Source organism: Dermacentor variabilis, chromosome 7 (assembly GCF_050947875.1).
Source record: "Dermacentor variabilis isolate Ectoservices chromosome 7, ASM5094787v1, whole genome shotgun sequence".
Taxonomy (NCBI): domain Eukaryota; kingdom Metazoa; phylum Arthropoda; class Arachnida; order Ixodida; family Ixodidae; genus Dermacentor; species Dermacentor variabilis.
In genome coordinates, this window is record NC_134574.1 from 128062960 (window position 1) to 128073900 (window position 10941).

Sequence of the window (10941 nt, forward strand, 5' to 3'; positions counted from 1 at the left end):
GTTGTGTGAGTTTGAGCAATCTATTATTTCAATTGCACCGTGGAATCTTGAATCCAATAAAAACAAGTTACAACCGCCCGGAAGTCTCCGCTTAGCGTCAAGAAAGTGTTGATAAGGAGCAGGAAATCTTTATCTTGTTTAAACAAACGCAGTAAAAAAGCAGCTGGTCAAGCCGGTGATGCATGTGAAACATGGCGGCCAAATAATATCAGACGCGAGGTGCGTCTCGCGCTGCGTTCGATGTAAACGATACGCTTCGTGCACTAAATGGCGTCGGAATCGACGAAGCTGGAGCAACTGAAGGCCGTACTGGCAAAAGCAAAAAGATCCGCTGCAAGTGGAGTCAGCTCGCCCAATCAACACACTACAAATGCCAGCGATATCATCGGTTCGCCACCGGTAAGAAAGTATATAAATGCGGTCGGGGAAGCCGTGCCGGGGAACATGTGCTGGTGTTTTGGCATGTGGGACGTAAACACGGATGTTGATGTCGTTCAGCTGAAGCTGTCGGTTGATTGTTGCTTTTTTCGATCGCGCTTGCGCTTTGTTTGCGAGACAGCGTGTTTGCTGTGAATAGCTTAATTCTCGTTGATCAACGACAGCAAACTTTGTTGAGGAGTTGCAGAAAATGTGACCACGCTATTGATGCTGCGTTGCTAATAGCTCTTTTTATTTTATTTTTTTCCAGCGTTGTCGGTAAGTTACCCGATTCCCTTTTTCATCTCTTTCAATTGATTCAATGATGCATTTGTTCACTGTCCCTTGCACGCCTCTGTATAAGGTCAACGTTGTCCTTTACGTTTATTTATTCTGCGAACGTAACTATTTCACGATCAACTTTCTAGCATTCGTTCTTTAATTGACAATCGATCGATGGTCCACCGGACTACGTCCGTGAAAAAAAAAAAAAATAATAATAAATAATGCAGATCCCAGGCATTGTGCGAATCGATGTAAGCGGAGCTTTCTGTGCTGTTTGGTTTAATTAGCGGTGATGTTGACAGCGAATGTTTCATTTCTTGAACGTTTAGTCCAACACTAGAGTGGCGAGTTGATGTTAACCGTTCCCTTGCGTGCGCCACTGCTGTTTGTCTGCGTAGTTACTGTCTGAACACACAGGGAGAGGTGTTTCCTTCATAGAGTTTCCTATGGTTCCTTGAGGCGTTGTTGTGCGCCGCATTTCATAATCTCTGAGAGGGTTGAGCATTGTCATTGCCTCACATGGCGTATCGCATCGTGGGAGAAGTATTGAACTTTAATTGAATTATGGGGCTGTACGTGCCAAACCACAATCGCATTATGACGTACGTCGTAGTGGCGGACTCCGGATTAATTTTGACGCCATGGTGTCCTTTAACGTGTCCTAAATCTAAGTGCTTGAACCTTCTTTATTTCGCCCCCGTCGAAATGTGGTCAAATTCGCGACCACGGGCAATGTCATAGCCGCAAAGCTGCCGCGGCGGGCACAGAAGTCTTGATTTGACGTGAGACCGCTTCCGTAGTGTCGCCTAGACTCTGCGGTGTGCTTTAATTAATAGGGCAAAGAAAGCAAGCTGTGCGCTGTCTGTTTAACCTGTTTAGACCGACAGATCTTCAGTGCAGACAGAAGTGGTTTTCGGCCATATTTGTTGGACGTGTCGACAGGTGCATGTTGTCATCGGCATTACCCGTAATTAGCACGTAATGACACATTCCGTGATCAGGCGAGAGTAGGATGTGTAAAACCCAGGAGAAAGGAAGAAAAATAATTATGTGGATCCCACAATAAGGTTGTTGTTTATTATTATTATTATTACTACTACTACTACTACTACTACTATGTGGATCCCACACACTGTGGCAATCGATGTAAGCGATCGCAGTTTTCTATGCCGTTTGCGTCAATTAACGATAATTGGCGGTGCTGTTACGGTGAATGTTTACATTCTTCAGCGTTTAATGCAATATGAAAGACACAAACTACCAGCGCTTTTTGCACCCAGGACCGGCAGCATACAAAGCTGTCAACCGATAGAATCCGGGCTGTCGCAAACAGACAGTGCAGGGGAACACGACCAGCGGCAAGAGACGATGCGCGAACTCTCAAACACTGAGCAGGGTGGCGGCCTCAGCAAGCTCGACCGGCTCAAAGCCGTGCTCGAGGAAAGCAGGAGGAAGAAGGCGGCTAGCCCACAGGACTTACCACCACCTCTGATGCCGGTTGCCCTGCAAGGTGCTTCCTGCAAAGAGGTATGTTGTGTATGGCCTACCTTCGTATCATTCCAGTTCCTTTAAAGGCCAACTGCAATAAAATTTTTGGATGCCTAAAAAGCTTAGTTTCAGATAGCATAGATATAAGGCACCATCTGTTTAAATTTTTACTTTTGATATGCAAGTAGATGAGTCTCATAAGGATTGCAGAAATAGGCATTTTTTTGTTGTTGTTGTTTTTGTACCGAGAAGAAAAAAAAGTACCGCCATTACTGCTTGCTGGAAGTGATGCACGACTCGGAATGCACAGCTTTTTGGCATGGCCTCTGAGATCAGGGTGCCTGAGGTGTACTGGAAAATCGAGGAGGCAACGTGCTGGTGGAACTTGCACGTCATATCTGTTGACCACCAAGTGCACGCATCGTATGTTGAGGCACTATTGAAAGGCTACTATACTAGGAAAATTAAACAATTACCAGCCTGGCAGCTTTGCCACGATTTCTTCAGTATTATATATTGCACATCTATAACCAATTTATCTAAAGCGAAATTTCATAGCAGTTTGCCTTTCAGTCATATGTCAACATAAAATGCTTAATTCTATCCAGGCACTGCCAAACTGTGCCGTACCAGTGGCCAGCAACAACTGTGGCGAAAAAGACTCAGTTCACAATATACCAGTCAGAACTACATCACCAGAACAGACATCAGAAAAAGCAAAGGTCAGTGGTGTCATATCTGTGGTAACTTGGATTTTTTGTCAAACTGCATATGGTAGTTAATCGTTGCTTGCAACTGGCAGTTTAGTCACTTTTCATTAGCCACATGTTAACACTGTGTGTACAGAACTTTTGGGGGCTGCCTAAAACTGTTCGCCTTCAGCGTAGTAATTGTAAAATGTTACTTTACTGTCGTACGCCAAGTTTTACAGTGTTGGCTTATTTGTTGAGCTGAACACTTGCGGATCAATGGTGTTTTAAAGTACTGTACTAACTCAGGATACAGGGATACAAAAAATACTGCACATATGCTTCAGAGATTTCTTTCGCGAGATTTCTCAAGAATTGGCATTAAACATACGTGCACAAGGACTGAGGAAATACAAGGCACTCGTTTGCTCTTGTAAGTGAAAGTGAAACGATCACCGAAAGTGATCACCCAAGGATACCACCCCAGCTGTATTAAAAAATTTTGGCAGTCGCTATCGTCGCATATGACTGAGCTTGCCATACCTAGCGACGTGAGAATTCAGTACAAGCTCTGCCCCTCAAACCACAGTGAAACTTCACCATGTGCCTCTGCCCGAAGCGTAATCTCTGAGAGACAATGATGTTGAAAGAAATTTGCCTCCACTACGACACATCTAGACAGACCGTTGGAGCCAGACAGCAGTGTTATTTTTGTCGCTGCGTTCATAGGTGGTCGCAGAGAATAGATACCTTCATTCTGACAGTCTTTTGACATTTCTTTTCCTTGGCGCTTCTGTTCATACACAATCCAATAAGAAAATGCTGCAGAATGAGCTTTCATTAAGTTGTTGTTTGTTTAGTTTCTTATATTTATTTATTTATTTGTTTGTTTGGTGCAACCTGACAGCGTCTAAAGGAATTGCTTGAAAGGCAAGCACGAAAGAAACCAACCATGCATTTGCTGAGCTCGCCAACACCCCCAGTTCTGGACCAGGTCTCAGAGCCTGGTGAAAAGGTGACACTCTTTTATTTCTTTTGGCCTGAGCAGCAGTCATGGCTTGGGAAATGACTGATAGTCATTTACTAGGTCATGACTGTACATAAAGCTTTCTCTTGGGAAGCTTTACTTCAGGAGCTCCTGTCTAAATACATAGAAATGAAGAAATCATTTATCTCTGCACCCACTGTACTGAATTCGATGAGCTTTGTTGCGTCTAAAATAAAAGGTTACAGCCTACTGATCCTAGCAAGCAGATTTCTTATTGCGATCATTTTGCAAGAATTGTTGAATATTATAAAATTTAATAAGAATAATGCCAATGTTACACTAATTCATAAGGGAGACATTGCAGAATTACTGGCCCATTAGCTTGCTTTGAGTATTGTATAAAATATCTACCAAGATAGTTTCCAATAGAATCTGGGCAACACTTGACTTAATAAACTAAGAGAACAGGCTGGCTTCAGGCAGGAATATTCTAGAATAGACCACGTCTGTGTCACCAATCAAGTCATTGAGAAATTTGCAAAGTACAATCAACCTCTTTATATGGCTTTCATATACTATGAAAAGGCGTTTGATTCAGCAGAGATACCAGCACTCGTAGAGGCACTGCGAAATCAAGGAATACATGAAACATGTGCAGATAGAGTAGAACCTCATTCAATAAAATTGAGCTGGTGGGTGTGACTCTGAAATACGATGTCTGCGATGCCACCAGAGGGAAACATTGGTCACCTCACACTGCCTGCAGCGGGGAATGCCGGTGCATTTCGGTTATCGCATATTCAAAGCATGCAGTACGCTTACAACAGCACTAAGCCCCATGCGCTGTGGGACAGATGGGTGAAGATGCATATCGCAATAGTAGGGTTGGCGGCGATAGCATTGAATGCGGCGTGCAATGACCCAGGAGGGTAGTTACTGGTACCGAAATGGGAAAACAGAGTGCACGCTGGTATTTACACATGACACGGGAAGTCGCGCATATTGTAGGGAAGCTGCTGCAGCGGGCGGCTACTGTTCGATCGCGTGTGCGCCTTGTGCCTTTCTTTTTTTACATGGCATGTAGCCACCGGAAAATGTTACGTACACTCACAATTTGGAAATTTACTGAATGATGGCACCAAAAGAGTTCGTGTTTGAGAGACGTGCAGTATTTAGAAGTGCATGCGCATGGTTTCTCAGATGCATGGTGCATTTTCAAAGGGTGGCGAAAACTCGTCGGTGGCCCTCCCATCCTCCAAGCTTCCCTCGAAAAAGGACTGCGAGAGCAGCATTGGTCAATTTCCGTGTTCGAGGCTTCCACTTGGCACTCGAGTTCCAGTCGTCTTCCTCAGGCTGGGAGAGGGAAAGAAGGTGAGTCCTGTTGCAAGAATTCCTTTTACCTCTTGCTTTCCTACTCCCAGAAGAGAGCTTCTCTACATATTCCTAGGGGTGGGCTGCGCAACCCAGACGAAGGACAAAAGGATGTGCAGGATACGAGCACTATCATGCACTTCCTATTGTCCTTCGTCCTGGTTGCGCTGCCCACCCGTAGGAATACATGTATGCTCAGTCGCCAACTCGCCCAGCTTGCTGTGTTAATTCAGTGAGCTTCTCTAACCATATAACTTAGGGGGGTTTAATTCTCGTGGTTGGGTACTGTCTTTTGTTGGGTATTCTCTTACACGTTAACTGTCCTTCAAGGAACGTTGTGATCTATGCAGGATGTTCTCAAGCATAGTGTTGCTTTTCTGCAGAATTTTTATTTGTTTACCATACAATACCTTTATTTGCCCCAAATAACCAGTCAGGGTCTCGGTGCTATGACCGATAGAGTTGGGTGATTAAAAATGCTGAGTGTTGTTTCTTTGGTCACCTTTGCATTTTAGGTAATCTACCTGCAAGAGATGTCGGCTCTGCGGGACCTAGTCAAAATGGTGAAGTGTTTAAACGCTGTCGCCTCCAAGGAGAGCCAACACATCAAGGAGCCCGTTCCAGGTGCCCTCGTTGCCGTTCTGCATGAAAAGGACTCTACATGGTACCGTGGACAAATTGACTCCGTTCAGTGTGAGGAAAATGATCCAGCAAGCGGCGATGGGTACGTTTGGCACTCCAGTCTGTGTAGAATAGAGGGGCAGTATTCTAGGGATTCTAGGGATACAGGATATATAGTGTTTCTAGAGATGCAATCATTTTCGCATGATTTTGCATTACTAAGCACTGGGCTTGACAGTATTCTTGGCGCAGTACGAGGAACGCTTTTGCCCATAGAATGCCAACGCGTCCAGTGCTAATCACTCGAAATCCCGTGAAAACAATTTATTCCCTGAAGTTTTCAACCGAGAATACTGTCCCAAAAGATTGTGTCAAAAGTGCAGCTGATGGACAGGACGTTGAGCGGGCCAGCCTGCATTCGTGGTAAAAGACGGCATGATTCATAACTTAAACAGTGCTGATATTTAATATCGTATTTTTGCACACATGACCTATACCTGTGCGTGACCCGACCGATTACAAACCTCGCAAAATACGAAAAATTGTAGATCTAAGCCACCCCTATTGACTTGCATCTAATGTGACCAGGTTCCTCTAACGCCAAAGCAAGACAGCAAGGGGCGGCGAGCTATTCAACAAGGTTCAACATTTATTCCAATTTTCGTTGATGTGAAGGGAAATTCTTTTTTAAGCTTTTCAGTAAATTTGCACTTCCATTTAGGCATTATTCTATGTGCTTCTAATACCACATGCCTGAAAAGCAAGACGGCAAGATCATTGCGCTTTGACTTGGCTGCGGCTCGTTAGCCAACGTGCGAGAAGTCTTTTTGTAGCTGGATCAATGAAACATACGAGCCGCGAGTAGTCATGCATTTCAGCGCCCACTGGTGCCTCACTTCTAGCAGCGTTTCACTTTGCCACCTGCCTTTGAAGTGTTTTTCGAAGATGGCGAGAAATTAAACAGCCTGTTGGCACCAGGGGGCCAGTATTTCAGGATAACTCGGGGGGGGGGGGGGGCCAAAACATCGTCCCGCATGTAAGTCGTGGGGTAGCGGGGCCACAGCAGTAAAAGCGAGACGTCTGGTCACCTTACTTACATCATATGTTGCAAATACCACAATATCGAAATTTGATGACGTCCATTCAGACAGCATGGCAAACAATGATGGGTACAGCATTCCGTCAGTAGCGCACACATCCTGATGAGCAGGCAAGAGTAGACAGTGCAAGATGATGTGGAATGCTGCACAATTTTTCCTTGCCACTGAGTGATGAATACACTCTGCGGCCACGCTTGGACACTGGAGGCGAGCGTTGTGCATGGCTGAGTTTATGAAAGCGCCATTAAAAGGAAATGGTCGAGTTAGGTCAAAAGATTAGGCTTCCGTAGTAACAAGTTTGGCATTTGTAGCGAGTACAGAGCTGCCGTTAAGCAAGAAAATGATGCAAATGAAAAATCTTAGTGGTGCCACATATTTTTGAACAATGCTATCCCTCGTGTGATGTCGGCACTGGCTGGTTCACAGAGGGTGCCAGAGAGGGAGGTCGCATAAGGATTCCCGGTATTGGCGAGGGCAGTTCAAATGGCGGAGCAGGAGCGGGGCATTCAGTGCAATATTTATGCATCAGTCGTACATCGGCGCACGAAAAATGATGATAGACTCCTATAAAAATAATTGGGGATGGGCGAATATTCAAAGTTTTGAATACGAATGAAATATTATGAACAGCCCACTATTTGTATTCCTATTTGAAAGTTGGTTAATTTGTATTTTTTTGACTAGTACTTGAAATTAAGCAAGTACTGCGGAAGGACTGATTGTTAAAGTCTGCTAAGCAAAGTATCTCAAATTATCATAAGTAAAACAGTAACAAAAGTTTTCGAAGCAATGCAGAAACGAAATGTGTACTGCAAGCTTTGTTTTCGGTTTCATGGCGGAAGTGTGAATGACAGCCTGTGATGCTTGCTTCTGGTCTCCTCATCTCGCTCAAATAGACTGCTTATACGTCTACGCAGCTTTTATTTAAGTTTTTTTAGCCAGTAATCCGTAATTTTTGTTCTTCGTGTCGCACTATGCTGGCTCCACCTTGGAGGTTCCGGTGGGGAAGCCGGAGAGTTTGTACGGCTCCGGCGCGGAAAGCAAAGCAGCCTGCATGGAAGCCATCAGTAAGGTCACATGCACACAAAGTATGATAGTTTCACAAACGTTTTAACACTTCCATAGTACTTTGCAGGACAAACCTAATGGGAACATTGATGAATTTCGTACCACATTTTAAAGGATGGATTGCTGTCAACTGGTGCTAACTTTTAACATTTCTGCTGAATGTATATGACTTTATTACCAGCTGGGCTTGTATTGTGTAGTATTAACATGTGCCTTAAAGTGCACGATCAAAAAGTTAATTAGTGGAACTTTGTTGGTTACCTTGTGCGTTGTAATCTTCACCTATTCAAGGTGTGATGTGCTCAAAGGGAGGGAATTGGTGATGCCTGCCACAGAAGGCAGTATATGTTTGTACTTGTTCGAAGTAAAGAAGCAAGGACAAGCATTATACATTGTCATTGACACCTTGTCATATCGCAAATGTCGTCACTCGGTTTCTGCACAGGCCAATAAAGAAGGTGCGGGTGTGGTTCATCGACTACGGGCGCTGGGACGACGTACCTCTGGACTGCCTGCGCCCAATGCCAAACACTTTCGAGCGGCTTCCCGGTTTTGCAATTCCGACTACCCTGCACGGTCTGCGCAAGGTCCGGCTACCCAAGGACGTCGCGTTCGAAGGGAGTTTTTTCGATGCCGAGGTTGTGACCGACGGTGACCAGCAGTCAGTCCGACTCTACATCCGCAATGACGACCTTTGTCTGAACGACACGCTCGCTGTGTACACAGAGTCCACCAGTGGGACGTCTGCGGCGTGACGGCTATATTCGAGGTCTGCTTAAAAAGTGAACATTGCAACACCTTCAGAATTGTGCTTAGGAGAAGAAAACTCAGTACTGTGAAGTCTTAATGCAGGGTAAATTATCTCCTTTGGATTCCTGAAATGTGGTTGGCTGTGTTTTGGTGCATGTTGCATTAACACAGCTTCGTCCTTTTACTTGCAATAGTGAATTTTATACTTAGTGGTTGCGCTGGTTTGTAAATATTTCCTGTCAAGTGTCTCTGGTATGCCTAAGCACAATTTATGTTGCGATAATCAATGTTTGCATTTGTTTGTGTCTGCTTGTCTGAAGCCTATATTTTGTCATGTGTCTAATCACAAAAAATTAATAGGGGGGGAAATCTGCAAAGATGTGCACCAAAATCTCAGTGGCAACAGCCATCATTCACAGAGTGCATGCAAGATGGCGCCAACGCCGACACAAAGGCTCGCAGCACAAGTTTTATCTTGTGACATCGCGCTTGGCAAACTGTTGCGCTACAAAAAAGAAGTGCCACCTCACGCTGTCACAAATTGACAGCTGGTACCATTCCACTTCCTGTAATTGTATAGTATTGTGCCAGTGTTTGTGTTTTAGTTATTGAAACAGGTTTTAGAGCAAGACTCGCAGAACTCAAAAAAATCGGGTGAGTATATCCTGTTTAAAATGCCATACTTTTTGTTCTGGGAAAACACGCAGAAGGCGGGAGATGGAAATTCAAGACGATGAGCAAAACGAGAACAAAGTGAAAGCAGGAGCCAACGTTTCGACAAGTGGACTTGTCTTCTTCAAGGCAACATATGCAAATGTAATATATGTCGCCTTGAAGAAGACAAGTCCACTTGTCGAAATATTGGCTCCTGCTTTCACCTTGTTCTCATTTTGCTCATCAACCATAATTTTTGTTCGGTCACTCTTGCCCTAATATGCCTTTAGTGTAGTATAATTTAAACTTCTTAACTCCTTTGCTACCACTAGAAATGTGCTCATTTTTGGTGCCTTTGTGTTCGAAATTTTTATTTCGTGCCGTAGTTGTTGCAACCTATGCTGCGACGCAAATTTATGGCCTGATCATTGGTGTTTTAAATGGATGCGTACCAGTAATAACTTCCCAGACAACTTTTGAGAATCCTTATGCGAAAGTTCAAAGAAGCGCCTCAAGGAACACGACTGAAAGTAATAATTTGCTATTTTTAGTACAAATGCAGAGTAAAAAAAAAAAGTTGGAAATGTGTAAAATGTGCACCTTGTTCCTAGTTCCCAACTTTGGCAAATTGGATTGCTCATTAGAATTCGTATGAAGATTTGTTGGCGTCCATACTAGCTGTAGCGATGTCCGTGCTATGCGGGTAGGCAGTAGCTTCACGAATGTGAAAGTGGGCATGTTCCTATTTGTTTTTATTTATAGAATTTGTTTTTATTCATTGCTGCAAGCACCTGGTTTGTTTTTTACTGCATGCTTTAGGCTCGCAAAGCAATGGCTGCCAGATTAAGGAGCATGCAGAAGCCTCGTGCTTTATTATTGAGTTCAATCACCTTTTCTGTGTAAGCAGGGTGTTACAGTGTGTTACACTGTAAGCTATTACACTGGCACTCTGTAAGGTGCCACTGTGTTAGCAAGGTGTTACATTGGTACTGGAGCCTCCTTGTGCTCTGTACAGTGCTTTACAGTAATGTGGCATGCTGCACATTACTGTGCAGTAATGAATGTCGCTTGCACATGCAGCGTTCAAAATGTAACGAATCGGACAGCTATTCAAGCGTCGGTCAAGGTTGGTCTGAAATTGACTGAATGCTCTTGTTTGAGTGAAAACCCAGCACAGTGGGATGGATTGGTTGTAGTAACATTTACATACACTGTCAAAGCGCTGATGGATAAAGGCAACCCATGATGGGGGGGGGGGGGGAGGAAATAGTTGCACTTGATATTGTTCTAACACAGTTATCAAAGTAACATGCACCCGTGACCATCCACCGTTGTTGAGACATTGTTAAAACAGCCTATATGTTGGATCAGAAAATGCAAAATTGATAACCCAAAAGAAGCTTCTGTGTATTCACTGCTGCTGTCATTGAAAAATCGTTGCCGAGTCGACCAAGGCGCCAGTTTTAGATCTTTTTGTTTGAAAAAGTGCTAGGAGCACTGTAAGCTAGAT

At 44.1% G+C, this 10941-nt stretch overlaps 1 protein-coding gene across 4 annotated transcripts; it reads left to right on the plus strand.

The window, feature by feature from the left end:
* The first annotated feature begins 167 nt into the window (after positions 1 to 167).
* Positions 168 to 10686, plus strand: LOC142587889 (uncharacterized). Of its 4 annotated transcripts, none has more exons than XM_075699219.1 (7): positions 168 to 399; positions 1983 to 2229; positions 2799 to 2912; positions 3787 to 3894; positions 5068 to 5238; positions 5754 to 5962; positions 8473 to 10686. In XM_075699219.1, the coding sequence occupies exons 1-7, from the start codon at positions 371 to 373 to the stop codon at positions 8780 to 8782; spliced, it is 1188 nt and encodes a 395-aa protein (XP_075555334.1). In that variant the 5' UTR covers positions 168 to 370; the 3' UTR covers positions 8783 to 10686. The 4 variants fall into 4 exon arrangements, with proteins under 4 accessions (XP_075555334.1, XP_075555335.1, XP_075555337.1 ...); XM_075699220.1 differs by having other exon boundaries at positions 5089 to 5238; XM_075699222.1 differs by lacking the exon at positions 168 to 399 and adding an exon at positions 440 to 696.
* The last annotated feature ends 255 nt before the right edge of the window (positions 10687 to 10941 follow it).